Raw genomic sequence first — 21,403 nt, forward strand, 5'->3', positions numbered from 1 at the left:
GATTGAGAAATGTTGAGATTTTTTGAGAAAATACAAGGGAAGGAGAGAGAAAGCCAAGATGAGAGAAATTTGATTTGCCATGTGGTCCTTGGCTTGTTTCCATAAAATAATTGTAGTGTGCATCACATGTGCTAAACAACCTCACATATTTGATTAATAACTTAATCAAATGTTATCGGCAAGATTAACGCATCTCAAAAATTTACATCCCTGTGATACCAGCCTTAGCATTGTAATCATGACCTTGTTAGCTATACTTGTTCTTGTTGCATAAAAATAATCTTTACGGGTCTTGATTTTGAGCTTAGCTTCAGTCTCGACATTGGGTCCCTTTCCCATGAATTTAAAAGGTGGAAAGGGTGAGCAAGAATGAGAGTACGAGTGGAAGCAAGAAGCAAGAGCTATGGAGGTTGGGGCAAAAAGAGAGAGAAAGATTGTATGTGGAAACTCCCAACAGTCACAATGTGTGACTTGCCTTCCCTTATTCTATTGTTATATAAAGAATAAATAAAGTGACAGTGATGGGCGGATGCCACTTGCAGTATTCAAGTGTCGGGGCAGTAAGTAGAAGATAAATATAGGTGGCTAGGCATAGGTGGCCTCTGATCCCTAATAACCTCCCACTTAAAAATGGGCTTTCCTATTTTGTTATTCTTCGATGTATTCCTAAAGAAGTTCTTTTGGTCATTACCTCTTGTAGGACATCTCTCCAAGTATGGTCAAAGCTTCAGACGTTGTATGAGACACCTTTCACTATGCATGCAATGACCCTTTATGGACAGCTCCATCAGATGAAGTTCGAGTCTAAGGACACCATTCGGTCATTTTTCTCCGTGTTATATAGGTATAGGACTAGCTTCAACACGTGCAGTCTGCTCTTCCAGAGACACATCTCGTGGAAACGGTACTCTACAAGCTTCCCCTGGAGTTTGATGGAGTGGCAAATGCTTTGAGGGCGTAGACATCATCTATACTTGTGAGCTTTACACATACGTCTCCGATTCTACTTGAGCATGAGGCATCTTTGTGTTTATAGGATACACTTCTGTCTCATTATGGAGGTTCTAGTGATGCCTTTATTACTTTAGAGAGGAGTGATAAGAAAAAGTGGAAGACCCAGTGTTATCATTGTGGTAAGAAGGGCCACTTGCGGAAGAATTGCAAGGAGTTGTCAAAAGATAAGATGACGTACCAGCGAGATAGTAGGGTTGGCGGGGAGGGACACGGAGTGAACTCGGCAAACATGGAGAAGAGAGAAGAAACTCTGATGAATGGAATGATAGAGTTCTGAATCATGGAGTGAATGTGATACAAGGGACCAAGGGTGTCGTAGCATAAGGAAGATGATGAAGACAGCCACGAACCACGAACCGCAATGTCATCCTGAAGGGGTGTGAGGGTAGTGGAGAGGTTGGAGAGAAGAGGTGATGGACTGAATGAATCAGCCGTCAGGAATGAATGAGAGAGTGGCCTATAAATATGCACAGCCAGTCTAGGATAGCGCCCCTTTTTGGGACTGCAAACCCAAAACGCAGGAACGCAAAAACGCAAACTGCGGGTGAAGGGTTTCTCAACACTTCCTCAAAGGCCCAAAAAGGGGAACAAGAGAAGAGTGAGGTGGAGATGCAATACTACATTGCTCATGCAGCAGGTGCCACTTGGACAATGTCCCTCGTGGGGAAATTGTTTGCTTGCCCAAGCGCCCTAGTATAAAGATGATGAAATCATGCAATGCATAGAAGGAATGTCGAACTTTGTGTGGTGTCGAGAACCATAATGATATGCCCGTACTTGATCTCGGGAGGTGGCTCCATGCTGATCGAGGGATGAAGGCAAGAAGAGAAGAGGAGGAAGAAGATGTAGAGGATCCCTAAGATCCAAGATTTCCATCGGAAAGGGAACTTGTAGTAAAGAACAGTAGATAGAGTGAATTGGAGAACCCGAAACTCAACCTCGAGAGAGAAGCCACTAGCTTCGTGCATCCGTGCTGGAAGGAATACGAAGGTCTCGTCACCAAGTCGGGATTGAATCTCCGAGGTTCCGATCTAGGTGGTACCTAAAGATCCTAGATATCAATAGAAGAGATGACTGGTTGAAGACAACCACCCCAAGAAAGTAGAGGATGGGTGAAAAACTTCATGTGGAGTAGGTTCCCTCTTTGAGGGCAGAGGTGGAGGGCCCCCCGCTGAAGTCGAAGAAGAAGTAGATACCCCTGTGAGGGCAAAGAAGTAACATCCCCCTCTGAATCCCCTGCTGAAGTAGATAGGGAATTCAAAAACTCATGGATCACGGACTCCAAAATATTTGATGACGAAGGAAATGCCGCTAGTCGTGCCGAAGAGCTCCCAGAGGTAGCCTCTCGAACCTAAGTAGTCGAGGGTGGGAAAGGGTGGGGCTCAGAATGAGCAAGAGGTGGGCAACAATCGCTCTCTCTTAGTGGAGCAGACTGGGTAGGTGAGGAAGAGGAAGGAGTCGAGCAGCCACTGTCTCTCGAAGGAGCGGACTGACGAGGAGACGGTATCAAACAATTACTGTCTCTTGGTGGAGCGGATTGCAGAGCCGTAGATCGTGGAAGCCATTGTACCTGAAAATAAGTGGGAGAAGACTGCCGCTGGCATTGCGACGATCTCCAGGAGGTCGTAGCGCCAATCGATCCTCCATGTGTTCGAAAGGACTTAGCGCACATCGGATGCATCTTATTGCCTTGAGCATAGTACTCTGATAGCCGATGCAAAACGATCTCTGTGGCCCAGAAAGGAGAGGTGGCACAAGGAGTGTCTGGTGGAAGACGCATGTACTCGGGGGTGGGGAGCAAAGGTCGAAGTCAGCAAGCATCGGTGGTGTGGCCGGTGATGCCACAGTAGGAGCACCCAGTAGTCTGGTCATCTGTTGGTAAAGAAGCCATGGATACCAGTGTGCCTTGCTGAAGAAGGAAGAGGTCGGCCACCATAAACTACGAACCGCAATGTTTGTCTCAAGGGGTGTGAGGATAGTGTGAAGCACAAAGTGCAATGTCCGCCTCAAGGGGTGGGAGGGTAGTGGAAGGGCTGGAAGTGAGTTGCCAGTGGGAGGAGGATGTGACCAGTAGTAAGAGATTGCAACCAGTAGAAAAACGCAGGTGAGGAGAGAGAAAGACTAAAAACGCAGGCAGGACAGCCTGCAGGAGAGAGAAATACTAAAAATGCAAGCAGAATAGCCTGCAAGAGAGAATGACTAAAAACGTAGGCGTCAGGTGAAAGAAAGACTAAAAAAGCAGGCAAGATAGACAGTAGGAGAGAGAAAGACTAAAAACGCAGGTAGCAGGAGAGAGAGACTAAAAACACAGCAGGACTGTGATGACCTGGTAGGCTGTACGGCAGCAGGTCTGCAAAGGAACATTAGTTGCCTGGCTGGAATCAGCTCCAAATTGTGTGAAGAGAGCTGGAAATCAGGCGCCAATTGATGGAGATAGCAATGGACAGCTTCGACTGAGATGTCCTTCGTGAACGGGGTGTGGGCAGCAAACTGAAATACCTGAAATTTTGCAAAAACGAGATTTTGATGTAGCGGAAGAAGAAGAGAAGTGGATGCCGAACTCGCCACTGGTCTTTGCCTTTACTGGAGTGGAGGTTCTTTGCCGATGTTTGAGCAGATTCAGCTCTGATACCATGTGAAGATGACGTACCAGCGAGATAGTAGGGTTGGCGGGGAGGAACACAGAGTGAACTTGACAAATATGGAGAAGAGAAGAGAAGAGAGTAGAAACTCTGATGAATGGAATCGACAAATATGGAGAAGAGAAGAGAAGAGAGAAGAAACTCTGATGAATGGAATGATGAAGTTCTGAATCATGGAGTGAATGTGATACAAGGGACCAAGGGTGCCGTAGCACAAGGAAGATGATGAAGACAGCCACGAACCACGGACCGCAATGTCCTCTTGAAGGGGTGTGAGGGGTAGTGGAGAGACTGGAGAGAAGAGGTGATGGACTGAATGAATCATCTGTTAGGAATGAATGAGAGAGTGGCCTATAAATAGGCACAGCCAGTCTATTTTTGGGGCTGCAAACCCTAAACACAAAACGCAGAAACACAAACTGTGGGTGAAGGGTTTCTCAACAGTTAGTAGCCTCAAGGAAGAAGAAGGAGAAGTAAAGAAGCGTGTTGCGGACTCCTCTGACGAGTCATCCTCTTTCTTAGAGTTTGACTCCGATCCTCTGGCCAAGGAGAAGCCCAAGGTGTAGAAGCGATTCACTTCTTCAGACTGAGAGAAGGGCTTGATTGCCTCTTCATTTGTTGCTTTCTAGTCCAGGTGATGCGGTCATCCCTCACGACTCTCTAGTGCTAGAGAAGAAGTGTGAGAGGGTGGTGAGATGGGGTAGACAAGCCTCATCTATACAAGTGTATAGGTGCATAGGTTCCACAGAGGGATGTCCCTGACGCATCAACCGAAGTCTGACAAGTTCAAAACCTGGAGGTGGGAGTGACATTAAGTTCATGATGAGGTGGTTATTTGAGAGAGAGTGGGATTCACTCCTAGTTTGAGCTCACGAGGGGACACTTCAGTAGTTTGGCCAAAGGCAGGGAATCCACGGTCACCTATGTCCAGAGGCATTTTTGATAGGATGGTCTTGTATGCTATCATAAGACATTGATGACGGACATCGAGACATGCTATGTTTCTACTCTATTTTCAGGAGTTGATATGATCAACATTGACATTAGGTTCTCTTCGAGGCACCTTGGTGGTGGCTTGATCACCCACTGCTTGGGTATCCATGGTTCTACTTTGGTGGTTCTATGTTGTATGGACTGTGATGAGTTATTATCATTGTATCATTATATTGTATCAGATCACCCATGATCTAAGAGAGGGTGCTAGCAGGATTGTCAGCTTGTGTGCTTGTGTATGCTTGATGGGCTGGGCACATTTGTAGTCATTTTAGACATTTTTATTTGTGGTCATTTCATGTGGTTTTTGGCATTTTATGCTAGTCGGCCAATTGTTGGTTATGGTCTTTTTTGGGCCTTTTTTTTTGTGGCTCCTTGTCCTCCCGCTCAATCATCATCATTTTTTAGGTGGACTTCCGTCAGAGAGACGAGCAGGTGCCAGTGGCCATGCAACTAGTGACTCACTGTTATACGTGATTGGTATATGGATTCCAGTTCTTGAGCACATGTCTAAGTTCTCTTCTTTTCCAATGTTCTTTTGTTTTCTCTCTCTTCTGTCTTGTGTTCAATGGTTTATTTTGGCACCTGTCTATGCTTCCATTGCTGCACCACTTTTGACAGAAGCATGCCCCATGTCCTTCATCTCAAAGCTCTTCTTGAGTTGAGTCTTCACAGCATCGAACTTATCATGAGCACTCCCATCAATCAGCATGTCATTAACATACAGCACCAAAATGATAAGGCTACCATCACTGGCCTTTTTCATGTAAAAACATGGATCCTTGCCTTCTTCATGTAAAAACATGGATCCTTGTCACCATAGTTGCATTCGTACTACATACAGACTAGTTTGTTTCGTACGGTTCGTACCGTACAGTACAGTACGTATTAGTACTATTTCGTACCAAAAAACAAGCTATTTTTGGCCTCTGAAGATTAGACCACACAATATCTTCCAACTCCTAAGCCTTATGTTTATTATCATAATTCCAAGTCTCTCTCTCTCACACACACACACTCTCTCTCTCTCTCTCTCTCTCTCTCGCGTCTCACACATACAAAAAAAAAGAATGAAGAGCCTGTTTGTCCATCCACCCTAAACTTTGCTTTGTTCTTTGATGTATTACATATACACTCCCATTTGTCTTCTAGTAGCGCATTGCGCATGTTGTGCATGAGGTTTTTCCTTGTTATCCTCATGTATTCATCCTACTATTAACTCAAGTGACATTGCAATTTTAGCTCTAAACATGTGTTCTATTATCTATAATTCAAAATAACCAAGTTTTTTTTTTTTTTTGGGTACTAAGATCGTACTGTACCTTATAAAATCATAATGTACCGATTAGTACCGTATTTTATCGTATCGTACTGTACCGTACCTTTTGTACCTGACAACCCTACTTGTCACTACGAAAAAATGACAGTGAATGCATGAAAGCATTGAACTTGTGATACCATTCCCTATGTGCGTGCTTGAGTCCATAAAGACTCAACTTGCACACTAGGCATTCCATGCCTAGTAGAAAAAGGTGGACATGCTGATGTAGGCAGCTGCTAGAAGCTTAAATTGTAGCCTTCTTTTGCCCTTGTGGATGTTAGTGATTGCATAGATGCTAATGTCAACACTGTGGCTGTCTGAAATAAGTATAAATGTAGGCCCCAGGGCCGGTGACAACTGCTGAATGATGTGGACAGGCTGTTAAGGTGGTACCTGCTGTAAATGCAGCACTCCGGACTTTATAGATTGATTGCCAGGAGCTGGGAGAGAGCTGGCTGCATCATGAACGGAGGTAATTTTGTGTGCAAAGGTGTAGATAATAGTGGAAGATGGTGTGAGATGATGGAGAAATCTGCAAAAATGAGGATGGGGCAAGTGGCTAGAAGTCTTGTATTTATAGATGTGGATCCTCCCAAAGTTTTTGTTGGCTTATGGAACACAAATACTTAGGTGATATTTAATAAAGTTTTGATAATTTTTGAGTTTTGGGGTTGTCTAAAGATCTAATTGAGGTTTTAAGTTTTTAATGCACCTTTTTAGCTCAAGGTTGTTAGGTACGAAAGATATGATATGATACGGTATGGTAAAATGTGGTACTAATTGGTACCTTAAGATTTTGTAAGGTATGGTATGATATTAGTACGGGAAAGAAAAAACTTCACATGTTTAGGGCTAAAACAGCAATGTAACTTCAGCTAATAAGATGAATACCTGAGAGTAATAAGGCAAAACCTGATGCATAATGCACTACAAGCAGGCAGATGGGAGCGTATACATAATACATTATACATCACACCTCATATAAAAAAGCAAACTAGAGGGTGGATGGACAAGGAGCCTCTTCATTTTTCTTAGAGAGAGAGAGAGAGAGAGAGAGAGAGAGAGAGAGACCAAACGAGTGTAGCTTAGTTGGTTAAGTTGAAAAGAGTGGTAACCAGAAGGTCTTTTGAAACCAGCCTTCCTTCTCGGATAGGGTGGTTTAACCTAATTAAGCACTTAATTGCAGCAATCAGCAAATGAACATAAACTGAAATGCTCACTTTACCTTCATAATCTTGGACAGAGGACACCGTGTTGGCCACAAAACTGGTGCCGCTTTCGGTATTTCTTTAATTTCAACTGCTAATGGATAAATTACAAGCCGAGATTTCACGATCTCCTTGGCTGATCCAAAAGCCCCTTGCTGTTCCAAAAAAAATCAGCAAAGCATTCGGGCAAATTGCCCCTTGATTTTCACCCAGGACTTGCTCTAATGGAACCCCAATTGGTCAAGTGCTGCCCCAAATTCACAATAGATGGGCTGGCATCTGAAATCCTCGCAATTCCATGAATTTCCGGTGCTGATTTTAGTGTACAATGCCTTTGACTGATGGCACGGGTCCCAAGGTGGTTGCTAAACCCTAATTACTGTTGTAATTTAGGGTTTACAGCAGTAAACTCTCTGTTGTCCACCAAATTTGGCTGCACTCTACTACGAATGGCTGAGAATTACTAAGAATGCTTGAGCATAGACCGGAGGAGATGAGAGTGTTGTAGAGAGAGAGAAAATTAGCTGAAATGTATCTTTTGATTCGTAGCTTTGATGACAAATTTGATGGCACCAACAGCTTCAAAAGGGGGGTAAAACATTAGCTCGGCTGGTGAGCCCTCCTCTTCTAATGTTGCCTCTCTTGAGGCAGAAGAGAAAACCTGCTGCCCCTTGTCCTGTCGCAGTGCGCGATCAGTCGTCGTTGCCTCTCAGAGCCAAATTTGATCACCTCCTCTTCTTCCACCAAGCTCATGAATGGCTGCAATCCACTTCCATCACCCTCCAACAGCCTTCTCCCTAGTTGCATGGGAAAGCTTTTGCCAAGTGGCAGCCTTCCTAATGCATTTTCAGCCATTAAATTAATTTCTCAGAATTAATTAATTCTGAAAATTAATTTCAGCCCTTTTGACCCTGCCCAAAAATAAACATGCCCATCTGTAATGAAATTGGCTAGGCCATTTGCAACTTGGAGTGGTTCCCAACCTCTGTTAACCCTCAGACTAGCATTAATTAACTAATTAATGCTAGTCCCTAGTGTCACCACTGACACTTAATGGCCAAACAATTGTCCTAGGGTCCAACCTAGCACCAACTGACCACCAAAACCCAGTTGGCATAACTTAACACAACTTTTGCCTTTAATACCCACTGCATCCTCAGGGTCCTTGGCCCATTCCCATGAAATAACTGCCATGTGCATCACATGTGCTAAACAACCTTGCACATTTGATTAATAACTTAATCAAATGTTACTAGCAAGATTAAAGCATCTCAAAATTTTATGTCCCTATGATAGACCTCCCCCTTGAAAACCTTGCAATCGTCTTTGATTGCACTTCATTGGGCCAAAGCAAAACTATATTGCACTCGAATTTCAATTTGGCATGACACTCACGACAACATTGGCCACTGTTGTCGAACCGTTGCCTATGCGCAAAACTTATTGAAAATTTCCAGCCAGCAAAACATAATAGAAAAACTGAAAAACAGTCCAAAACTGTTGCTAGAAACCATTGGATGAATCCATAACTCATGTTTTTTAACTGTTCTGACTTCAAAACCATAGTAAAGCATATTCTCAGCATAAACCATGCTGAAATTGTAAATGACATTCGTTTACATGCGGCTGTCCATGGAATCAACTGTAAACCATTAAAAACTGTGCATGACCTGATCATTAACTGATCATGGACTGATATGAGAACTGATCACAAATGTCTGCAAATGTGACTCCAAACTGATCACAAGGTGATGGTAAAAAACTGATCAGAAACTGATGCAAAACTGATCCCAAAGTGATCATAAACAGTTCTCAAACTGATCAAAAATTGAGCTGAAACTAATCAGAAATTGATCTCAAAACTGAGGCAAAAACTCATGCCAAACTGGTCCAAAAAATAATGCATAAGTATAGTCTCAGAGCCGTGGTGACAACCATACTCATATACATGTATCTCACAGTGACTAGTACACCGAGTACTGACCTCATGGCAGACATACTGTTAGCATAGTACCTTGGATGCATGCTGAATACATCCGAGATCCACTACATACGAGAGCTGTCCAAAACTCGTGGAGTGGAAGTGCTACCTCCCCCTCGAGCATCAGGCAATGCTCTGGACCCCCGCTCTGCTTAACCTGAGTAAGCCGACTCTAATTGAAAGGCATCGGGATAACGTTGCAACAACTAAGGATGGTCTGCCAAGTCATCCTCTTCCATCCATTTTGCATCCATTGGTGAATAGTTTTGAAACTTCACGAAATATCTTCTGGAAACTTTACCTCTGATCTTTCTTTCCTTATTTGCCAAAATCAGCTCGGGTACCAAGATCTCATCTAGTTTCTCAACCTTTGGCTGAATTTTAGCAGATACATCTTTTGGCACATCACCACGAAAAGGTCTCAACAAACTAACATGAAAGGCATTGTGTATCCGCCAATGTGGAGGTAATTTCAGCCGATATGCAACATCCCTGATCTTTTCCAACACTTGAAAGGGCCCATAGTATCTCATGCTTAACTTCGGATACAACCTCTCTCTTCCCTTCATCTTTTTCAGCCTTGCCTTTTCGAAACGCAGCAATACATAATGTTCCTTTGCAAACTGTAAAGCATGTCTATGGCGATCAGCTCTCCGCTTTGGCTTGTCCTGTGATCTCTGAAGTGCATACTTTATCTTTGCATAGGTTGCATCCAAGCTTTCCACAAAGCGATTAGCCTCAAAGATCTTATCCTTAGTATGCAAAATAGGTGGAACCTTCTTGCCACCCTCAACCACCTCAAATGGAGCCTTGCCAGTGGAACTATGCACCGTATTATTGTATGTAAACTCAACTAATGGCAAATACTGCTCCCACTATGTCTTGTGGTCTGAAATATAGCATCTCAAAAGATCCAACATTGTGGAATTTGCTTCCTCAGACTGATCATCTGTCTGCAGATGGAAGGATGATGAGAATTTTAGCGTGGTACCCATATTCTCAAACAGTGTCCTACATACGGAGGAGCATGACTTTCAATGATCACTCTAGGCTCAACTGCTTTGTGACACACAGTCGTCCATGCATAATCAAAAATCCTTCTCTTAGCATAAAATGCTCATGCCTTTGGCCATTGCAAAGCTGATCATAAACATTAGCAAAGTCCGAATCAGCAGTATATTGCTCTTTCATGGCATCCAACTCAGTGTGATAAACCATAGTGACGGTTGAAATTTGTGGCTTACGTGACAGTGCATCAAACACAACATTCTTTTTACCATCAATGTGTACAATCTGAAAATGAAACATAGAGATAAAGTTTGCCCATCTCACATGCTTCTCTGACAACTTTGTTTGCGTCAGAAAGTACCTCAAAGTCTGATGATCTGTCTGCATTATAAAATCAGCCACTAACAAATAATGTTTCCACATAGACAGTGCATGAATTACAACCAAGAGCTCTTTCTCATAAACTTGTAAATTCCTCTCTGCACCGTGGAGAATTCGGCTCTCATAAGCCACAACTCGGCCATCTTGCATAAGGACAACCCTAATGCTGTTACCACATGCATCACATTGAACCACAAATTACTTCCTTGGATCAGGTAACACAAGCACAGGATCTGAAGTTATATTTTCCTTCAACTTTTCAAATGTTGAAATTTCCATTGCTGTCCATCTAAATGGCACATCTTTCTTTTGCAAAGCATGCAATGGAGATGCAATTTCAGTAAACCCGCGTACATTCTTCCTATAGTAGGAACATAAACCCAATAAGCTGCGGATCTCATGAACATTCTTCAAAGCTAGCCATGAAAGTATTGCTTCAACCTTAGCAGGGTCCATACGAATACCATCAGCCGATACAATATGTCCCAAGAAGTGGATTTCATGCAAAAAGAATTCACTCTTCTTGTCATTGATAACCAGCCTATGCTTATGTAGCTCATTGAAAACAATGTCCAAGTGCTTTCTATGCTCTGTCTCATTCTTTTAATAGACAATCATGTCATCAAAGAAAGTACCCACAAATGCTCTATGTGGCCGAAAGATGCGATCCATTATCCGATTAAAAGTGGCAAGAGCATTCGTAAGTCCAAAAGGCATGACAAGAAATTCATGCAACCCAAAAGATGACTTGAAAGCTGTCTTAGGCACATCCTTCGGTCTAATGCGTATTTGATGATACCCACTTTTCAAATCTATACGACTGAATATTGCTGCTTCCTGCAATCTATCCATAACATCATCGATCCGAGGGATCGGAAAGCGGTTCTTTATTGTGATCTTGTTCAGAGCATGATAGTCAATGCATATACACCATGAACCATCCTTTTTTTGCACCAAAAGCATTGGAGAACAGAAAGGAGATGAGCTGGGCTGAATCAACTCTTTTCTAACAGCTCATTTACCTGACTCATAATCTCCTCGTGTTGGGCTGCATCGACTCTATAGGGTGGTTTATTAGGAGGGCTATTTCCAGGGATAAGATCTATGCCATGATCTTCGGGTCTTTCAGGTAGTAGCTGCCTTGGAAGTGACTGAGAGAAGCAATTAGCTTACATTTTCGGAAATGACATGCGATCCTTCTCTAATTTAGACATATTCCCAACATTTTCACTATCATCTTTATCCTTAGCAAAAACTAAATATGGTAAAAGATGATTTTTCATTACTTTAGAAATAGCAGTTGCAGATACAACAGGGACAGATTCCCCTTTCAACTTTACATCAAGTGTGAGTGTCTTTCCCTTATGTTGAATAGTGATCTCTTATGCATATGGTGGCACCATGGCATACCAAGCAACACATCACAACTTTCAAGTGGAGCAATGTAAAACTCTTCGCTGTCCACATATCCCTGTATGTGCAACCGAAGCTTTCCAATGAGTGGTGTGACAGGTTTTGCATGACCCTTACATGCCATTCCAACTTTCCCCATGGCTCCTATCTCATCCTCTTTGATGCCTAGACGGGCTGCCATGTAAGTAGAGATGAAGTTGGCTCGTGCACCATTATCAAAGAAGATCAATGTACGCTGATCCCTAATTTTACCCCATGCTCTGCACAACTCAGTAGCATCATCATTGGGCTGGTCACTAACAACATTGGGCACCAATCCCACTGATGTTTTGGGCCTTTTACCCTTAGGATCTCCCTGATTTTCTGATTTTGCAGCTTGCTGCCTATTGGGACAATTCTTTGCAATATGACCCTCTTGTTCACAAATAAAGCATTTATTTGCAGCCATCAATTCCCTACATTGTGCCAATGTTTTCGGGCCCTTTCTTTGCTGTTTTGACCTCTTTCTAGGTTGGTTATCAGATATGCCCCTTTTCTCAACCTTAAGCAACTTTTTATTCGGCTTCTCCCCGCTCTCTTGGAAGCCCGAATCCTTTCCACGCAGCAAAGCATCGGCTGTAGCAGCAGTCTCTATGAGCTGAGACATGCTAGACACGGTGGATTTTATGCAAAAATCCCTGATTCCTTTGGGCAGTCCACCTACGTATTTTTCCACTTACTCATGAAGGGGTACGGCACGATAAGAAGTGACGGGCAGCAATGCATCCCAAAACTTCTTATTGTATTGCTTGAATTGTACCCATGTTGACGGTGCTCTATCTTGCATCAAGAGCGTGGATCACCACTGCAATGCATTCCCCTTCAAGAAAGTGGCTGCCTTTCGAATCTTAGAGGATTCGGTGAAGGTTCCCCCTGAATAGGCCGTATCAAATTGCTGAATGAAGGTCAAAGCTTTCAGCCTATCTTGTGCACCACTGAAGGACTCAAACTTCACTGCTTTTCCACCCTCATCATAGTCTTTTGCTTCCCCTTTGGGAGTCAAGTTGTCATACACTGGTTGTTGCAAAAAGGGTGCATTTGTTGTATTTACATCATGACCAAGCCCAAATGAAGCATTTGCATGACCAACAGTCATTCCTTGAGGCCCATAAGCATTCGAGGATGCAGATGCATTGCCAAACATTCCACTTTGTGTCCCAAGCATTGAGCCAATGCTACCATACATAGATAGGGTTTTGCACATTTCCAGCCATACCCGATACAATGGGCCTTGCACACCATGCATTGACTGTTGTATACCATAGGGATTTGTGCCATGCATTTCCGTATGCGGCCCTTGGCCAACCATTGCATGAAAAATCGTGCTACCACCAAAGTATCCTGGCTGCCCCATCATAGCATGCATGCGCGACTATCCAAAATCCATTGGATTGGCACTTCCATAATGGCCTTGCATTTGCATTCCTTGTCCCATAGGTACCAACTGTTTAGCTTCATTGGCCTCTTTAGGAGCTTCAAGTGAAGGATTTGGCACTACCTTCGGTGCACCTTGCTGTCTCGAAGGTGTAGAAGGTGACTTCTTCTTCTTGCCCTTGCTGTCCTTCTTTAGAGCATTCAAAAATTGGGTGAATTGAGGATCCTTTGCCGATTCAGCAAAGAGATTTGCTGCTGTCATGATCCGATTCTTGAATTGGTCATCAAATTCCTCTTCACTTTGCTGGTCATCTACCCCATGATGGCTTGAAGGCCCTGTATCTTGCCCAACAACAACATTTTCAGCTTGTTGTCCATCATGAGAGCCTTGTCCAAGATTAGGCATTGCATTTCCTTCATTCCCATGAGAATGTCCATACTGAGAGGCATCATCGCTGCTTGATTCCATCTCACTGTATGAAGACATGTTGCTGTAATTTCTCAGCTGAGCACAAAAATCAACACTAGCACAAAGCTTTGACTTGCAATCAGGTGTCTCGGGCTCACCAAATCAAGAGATTGAGTGATTATCCCGGCAATAGAACCATGAAACCAGCCTTCCTTCTCGGATAGGGTGGTTTAACCTGATTAAGCACTTAATTACAACAATTAGCAAATGAACATAAACTGAAATGCTCACTTTACCTTCATAATCTTGGACAGAGGACACCCTATTGGCCCCAAAATTGGCGCCCCTTTCGGTATTTCTTTAATTTCAGCTGCTAATGGATAAATTACAAGCTGAGATTTCACGATCTCCTTGGCTGATCCAAAAGCCCCTTGCTGTTCCAAAAAAAATCAGCAAAGCATTCGGGCAAATTGCCCCTTGATTTTCACCTAGGACTTGCTCTAATGGAACCCCAATTGGTCAAGTGCTGCCCCAAATTCACAATAGATGGGCTGGCATCTGAAATCCTCGCAATTCCATGAATTTCCGGTGCTGATTTTAGTGTACAATGCCTTTGACTGATGGCACGGGTCCCAAGGTGGCTGCTAAACCCTAATTACTATTGTAATTTAGGGTTTACAGCAGTAAACTCTCTGTTGTCCACCAAATTTGGCTGCACTCTACTACGAATGGCTGAGAATTACTAAGAATGCTTGAGCATAGACCGGAGGAGATGAGAGAATGCTGTAGAGAGAGAGAAAATCAGCTGAAATGTATCTTTTGATTCGTAGCTCTGATGACAAATTTGATGGCACCAATAGCTTCAAAAGGGTGGTAAAACATTAGCTGGGCTGGCGAACCCTCCTCTTCTACCGCTGCCTCTCTTGAGGCGGAAGAGAATACCTGCTGCCCCTTGTCCTGTCGCGGCGCGCGATCAGTTGTCGTCGCTTCTCAGAGCCAAATCTGATCACCTCCTCTCCCTCCACCAAGCTCCTGAATGGTTGCAATCCACTTCCACCACCGTTCAACAGCCTTCTCCCGTTGCATGGGAAAGCTTTGCCAAGTGGCAGCCTTCCTAATGCATTTTCAGCCATTAAATTAATTTTTCAGAATTAATTAATTCTGAAAATTAATTTCAGCCGTTTTGACCGTGCCCAAAATTAAACATGCCCATCTGTAATGAAATTGGCTAGGCCATTTGCAACTTGGAGTGGTTCCCAACCTCTGTTGACCCTTAGACTAGCATTAATTAATTAATTAATGCTAGTCCCTAGTGTCACCACTGACACTTACTGGCCAAACAATTGTCCTAGGGTCCAACCTGGCACCAACTGACCACCAAAACCCAGTTGGCATAACTTAACACAACTTTTGCCTTTAATACCCATTGCATCCTCGGGGTCCTTGGCCCATTCCCATGAAATAATTGCCATTTGCATCACACGTGCTAAACAACCTGGCACATTTGATTAATAACTTAATCAAATGTTACTAGCAAGATTAAAGCATCTCAAAATTTCACGTCCCCGTGACATCTTTAGTTCAACTCCTACATCCCACACGTTCATTTCTTATGGGTGTTACAAAAAGGAAGAATTGAACCCGTGTTAGTAGGTTAATAAAAACAAGTGACTTACCGCTAGAAAACCACTTGATTACTGGAGAGAGAGAGAGAGAGAGAGAGGGGGGGGGGGTCGTGAGGGAGGGGCTTGAGATTATGATCTAGTCTTCATGGGCAAAAAATAACATATTTTTTGGTAGGATTTGATGCGATATGTATCATATGTTATGGTCAAACCATATAGAATGAATCAATATGTATGTAGTATGAATGCAACCATGTTTTAGCTTAATAGACTAAGCTTCCTTATGACCACCATATTATCACTCTCTCCCTTCTTAATCTTCTAGGACTACTAGTCCCCGATTGGTGATTATGGTACCCCTTGTGCAGGTGCTTGTTCCACCCTCTCTATCTGCACCAAAAAAGTTGGATGGGACGAACTACCCTCTGTACTCATGCAAAGTCAAGGATTTTGTGATAGACCCTATTCCTCGACCAATTGTGGATCCACATGTTGAAGGGATTTTGGACACAGCAGCTTTATGGGATTTGTTGAATGCCAGAGCTCGGTCTCCTCTCTTTTTGAGTTGTGTAGATTTTGTGCTCATGCATGTAAGATGCATTTGCACTAGTATAGAGGTTTGGAAGAGATTGGGCATCTCTTTAGGGTAACGAGGCCAATAAAAGAATGACCCCTTGTAGGTTTGGAACTCTTATGGGGGATTTTTATCAGCACTACAAAATTTTCCTTTAGGTTGATCTCTTGAAGTGAAGCAGAGCACAGTGCCAAAACTATTTCGTCACCACACTTACGCTTCCTAACCTCTGTGCCAAAAGAAATTTCCCAAATTTCAATGGCATAAATTTTTTGACAGCGAGCAAGTTAAATGGCACTATGTTGGCCCGCTTACCCTACTAGGTCCAGACATTTGGGCATTGCGTATCCCTTGGGTTGAAGCTTCAACAACTATTTGACGTAGATTCCCCTACGATGAAGTACCACATCCACAAGATGGAGGAGATTCGGGATGCGCTTACATTCCTTGGTAAGATCGTGTCTTTGGAGCACCTTGTTGTGACACTTCTTTTTGGCACCATGACCATTTTGATCAGTTGGGTGGGCTGACTTAGGTGCCCACATTTTGCCCTGGCCAGTTTGTATGCCAATTTTGGCCTCAAGTTGTTTGTGTATGGGCATTCTACTCACTCTGTTCATCCATCAGATCCATCAGGTCAGTGATCCCTCATGCTTCACTCATCCCCCTGCTTTCTTCTGGCATCCATGTTGATGCTCAGTGCTGTCTGTTGGGGCTGAGCATTGCAGCCTTGTATCATTCAGTCATCAGTCAATTTGTTCCTTCTCTCACCTTTTTCTCATTTAGTCTCCTCCTCCTCTATTCATTCCATGGTGGGATGAAGCTGCAGTGACCAGTGCCTAGTAGCAGCAGCAGCAGTAGTCACCTGATCTCTTGGGCAGTCGTCAGTTGATGAAGAGGGAAAATGCAAGCAGTTTCCCTTTGAACAAGTTCTAGGATCCTGTCTTTATTGCACTTTAGAGCTTTATGAGAGCTGAAGATATTTACTAACATTAGGTCCATCCAGCTTCAGTTGTGCTAGTGATGTTGATAGGTAGGGAGGAAACGGCGATCACCCAGTGCCCTTGCTAATTCTTCATTCATGAAGCAAGTAAAATGAAAGAATACCTGGTAGTGACAACGTATGCTTACTTTAAGAACTGTAAAATGGTCTCCATATGCTTTCTGAGCAACGTTCTTCTGATAATCTGTCCTAGCCATAAGCCAAATTAGTTGAATTGTAGATCAAAGTGTTTCCTGTCTGTGATCTAGTTGGGTCCTGGGGAAGAAATCTCAAGTGGCTGTTAATATTTTTCATTCATTTTGAGCGATTTCTCAGCATCCTCTGTTTGGATTGTTTTCTATAATATTGCAGGTGTGAAGACAGCTCAGATCTTGATTTATTTTTGCTGCAATGTTGTGGAGCCATGGCTCCTCCAGAAGAATTTGTTGAAAGGATAGTCTCCCGCTTTGGACTGGCTGACTATTTTTCATTATTTCTTCTGCGGCCAAATGAGTATATTCCTATCAGCCTTCTTATTTATTTCTTTGGTTGTAAAGAGCTCTTAAGAGAGCTACATGTTTATTCTGCACTTGAGCTTCTACTGGAAATTCTTGTTGATAGTGTTGCATTACTATTGTGTCCTGAGCATAGGCCTGAGACCGGATATTGTGTTGTCAATGCTTTTGAAATATGCAGGTATGAAACCACTTTGGCACAACAAATGTTGTCACTTCTGATTTGCATTGTGGTCGAGCGTGGGTTTTGTGGCTATTCTGCAGCTCAAGCTTGTCGGAGAGAACTGATCAGGAGGCTTGCAATAAGTGATGCTACACACAGTCAACTAATGAAGTCTCTACCACCTCGTCTTCATGACAACAAACAATGGCAAGAGGCACTGGACTCAGTATCAACATACTACGAGCCATCTGGCATGCAACAGGTTAATTGTACCTTTTGTGTTCCCTTTATTAAAATAAGCAACTTTCTCCTACTATTTCCAAATGCATCTTAGCTTCTTGTAATTGGACTGGACAGGGTAGGTATAGTCTGCGTGAAGAATGTTGGAAAGAACTTGATCTTTATCATCCACGGTGGAGCGCAAGAGAGCTGCAATGTGCAGAAGATCGTTATTTGCGTGCACACAAAGTATCTGCAGTAGTTAATCAACTGCCACAATGGCAGAAACCTTTTCCTCCTCTGCAGATTCTCTCTAGAATTGCAACTTGTGCCAGAGTGCATGACATTTTGCGTTCAGTTCTATTCCATGCAGTGTTCTCAGAGAAAGTCTCTGAGTCTCGTGCTCCTGAGGGGGTGTTAATCACTGCTCTTCATCTACTTGCCCTTGGCCTTGATGTTTGCAAGTTATTTTCATATGATAATGATGTAGATTATAGGCCCACAAGTGTGGAAGGTGGTTCTAGTGTTATATACTCATCCAACAGTCCTACACGTCATGCAGAGGAGGCACCTCCTTTACTGGCAAAAGCCACAGAGAGAGTGTATACTGGGGGTGCGGATGGCACAGAGATCTCTAGCAGACAAAGCCTTCTCTCTTTGTTGGTCCTGTTAATAAAAAAATACGATACCAATGAAGGTTTTGGATTGCCTGCAGAATCACATCAAGGTGGCATTGGTATTCTTGTAAAGAGCTTACTTGAGAAATTTGCAAAGCTTCATCAGGGTTGCATGAAAGAAATAGAGTCACTTGCACCAGATGCTTTACATAGGGTGATGAAGGTGGAAAAGGATACTGAATGTAATTTGAAGGTTATAGAGCAGTCCCAAAATCTTACAGAAGCTGAAAAGAGGAAATTGCTTGCAAAAGAACGCCAAGCAGCTATTATGGTAAGTTTGTGAATCTGATTCTAATATTTTCACCTGTATTACATGGAAGTATAACCTTTTGCTTGATTATCACATTACATTACTAATTCTTAATGGGATGTAATATTTAGGTCTCCCACACAGGTGCCTTACTCATAGATCTTTTCTTTGGCTATATTACCCAAGGTTCTTCCATAGGAACTCGTAGAATATCTGAAAGATAGCTTCTGGATATACTTCTATCTACATGATGAGTAGTTACAAGCATTCATGTTTTCTGTTCATAATTATGGGTTCTGACATTGATTTACTGAAGGTACATGCTGATGTCTAGTATATGCTTCATCTTGTAATTGAATCCATTGCTCATTGTTTTACCTCATCAACATGTCCATAAAGTAGATTCACTAGCTTGATTTTCATCATAGAGGTAAATGACGTATTCTTTTGAGCTGCACAGGCAAAAATGAAAGCAGCGCAAGACAAGTTTGCAGCTAGTTTGCAGCATTCACAAGAGAGCGATGACATGAACAAAAGCAGACCTCAAAGGAGACCCTTGGATAGTAAGAAAGTAGTGGAGTCAAGGTCACAATCTGAGCAGTCCTGTCAGAACTCAACTATCGTTGTCTGTGCTCTCTGCCGGGATTCTAGCTCCGATAGTCCTACATCCTTCTTGACTTTTGTTCAGGTTATTAAATTTTCTATATGTGGCAGTGCTATAATCATAACTTGATAGTTGTGATAAAGATAATGTCTTACAAAGTTAAGCATGGTGTTCTTTAGCTGTAGTTACAGGCTGCTTTGTTGTTGCAGAGATCGAGGCTTCTGGCTATAGCTGAAAAAGGACAAGTGTCATGGGAAAAAGGTGGTAGGCAAGAGGATACTGAGCCCTTATCACTTGGAGAAACGGAGTTTGGACCAATGCCATTAGATACTGGGAACCAGGAGACGCACATCCATGTGGAGTTGCTGAATTTGATACACATGGCTTTGAATGGAGAAATTGATCGGGAGGGGCCTCTACAAGTGGAAGATTTGCTAGAGTTCCTTGAAGATCAAGATTATACCCGTATTTCTGGTAGACAAATGTCTATTGATACAAGGATGGAAGAAAGTTCAAGCTCTGAGACGGGCAGTGATGACATGATGGAAGAGGAACCTGAAAGCAGTAGTGATTCTGCAAATGTTCTTTTAAGTGACTCACAATATGCTATAAAGGATGAAGCTGATGCAGACGATGAGGAGAAAAATAGGATTAGAGAGAATTTTATTAAAATTGTTTTACAGGAGTATGTCACTATATTATCCCGAAATTACAAGGAGCAGCAATTGCAACAGCAGCAGCAGCAGCAGCAGGAGTTAGAGAGTGAGAACTCAGTTCCTTTGGCAGGACAACTACGGCATAGGATTTCTAGATCTTCTTCTGCAAATGCTGTTGAAGGACTGCTTCATGATTATGTTGGTTCGGATGATAACATTGGTGTTCATATGTCTTCCTGTGGACATGCGGTTCATCAAGAATGCCTTGATCGTTATCTGTCATCATTGCTACAAAGGTCAGTCCTGTCTGGATAGCTTTTTTCCATGTCCTATCTTCTATCTTTATATTTCTTCATATTCCTGTATATAGTTTGCAGGCATGAACCCATTAAAGTCTCTGGTAAGCAGCCAGTATGATGCAGCTTCTTCAAATGGTAGTCATATGGTATGCATGTGCATGATGGAGAATTGCATTTTAGATGGGAGGGGGTAGGATGGAGCGAGTTGGCTGAATGCTTGACTTCATTGATAGTTCTATGAGTTGGAGAGACAGGTCCTATTTATGGAGATGCATGTGTGTCTGCTTGATACTGAGTATTTCTCAGGCTGGTGCTGGGGATGGAAAGTGTCCTGTGATGGCTGGTAAAGTTTCACTGCATTGGGTCCCAGTTGTTAGTGGGGTCTAAGTGTGGTTTGTTCTGTAAGTGTGCATCTCTGTTGCTAGGTGTGCTTGGCAGAAGCTAAGGAGACATTAGAAAAGCAAGTGCATGATAGGTAAAATCTTGAAATCAGAACTAGCATTGTCGAGCTATATGTCCTAGGGACAACCAGGTATGAACGAATAAGGCTGGTATTCATGTCTGCTTGAAGCATACGTTTCAAAGGAAAGGGAATGATGGCAATGTTATATGGACGGATCTGAACTCTTAGCTTGAAACTCAACTATTGCTACAATTTTGCAGCACCCCAATAGCCATATAATGTAGGAGGAAGAGAGAGCTTGAATTTGAGATTACAATGTGAAAGAATATGGACTGAATACATTTCTTATACCTATTCTTGTGTCATCTCTCTCTCTGTCTCTCTCCCCGTTGCTTATTCTCCATTAGTGCGAAACTCAAATACAATCGTATGACAAAGCACAAACTGATAATAGAACATAGTTAGGGTTAGGGTAACTCAGAGACAATGAACTTAGTGAATAATGAAATGAATAAATCTGAATAGAATATGATGCTCAATGTAGCAAACACATTATGCAGTGAATGAATATTGACCCCCGAACTCCCATGTCTTGCGGACCAGGATAGAGAGTATGAGCCCAAAATGCAGAAAGGGAGCCTACGCGAGTGTTT

At 42.8% G+C, this 21,403-nt stretch overlaps 1 protein-coding gene across 3 annotated transcripts in view; it reads left to right on the forward strand.

The window, feature by feature from the left end:
- Positions 1–21,403, forward strand: part of PRT6 (proteolysis 6) — a 161,101-nt gene that overhangs the window by 45,896 nt on the left and 93,802 nt on the right. For all 3 annotated transcript variants that reach the window (XM_087679274.1, XM_087679273.1, XM_087679272.1), the window contains exons 4-8: positions 17,337–17,477; positions 17,661–17,904; positions 18,000–18,809; positions 19,249–19,476; positions 19,602–20,344. In XM_087679274.1, coding sequence (XP_087535400.1) covers positions 17,337–17,477; positions 17,661–17,904; positions 18,000–18,809; positions 19,249–19,476; positions 19,602–20,344 — 2,166 coding nt within the window. The remainder of the gene's footprint in view (positions 1–17,336; positions 17,478–17,660; positions 17,905–17,999; positions 18,810–19,248; positions 19,477–19,601; positions 20,345–21,403) is intronic.

The sequence above is a fragment of the Lygodium microphyllum genome, chromosome 6, assembly GCF_053477565.2.
Source record: "Lygodium microphyllum isolate KBCC chromosome 6, Lygodium_microphyllum_v1.1.10, whole genome shotgun sequence".
NCBI classification, from domain to species: Eukaryota; Viridiplantae; Streptophyta; class Polypodiopsida; order Schizaeales; family Lygodiaceae; genus Lygodium; species Lygodium microphyllum.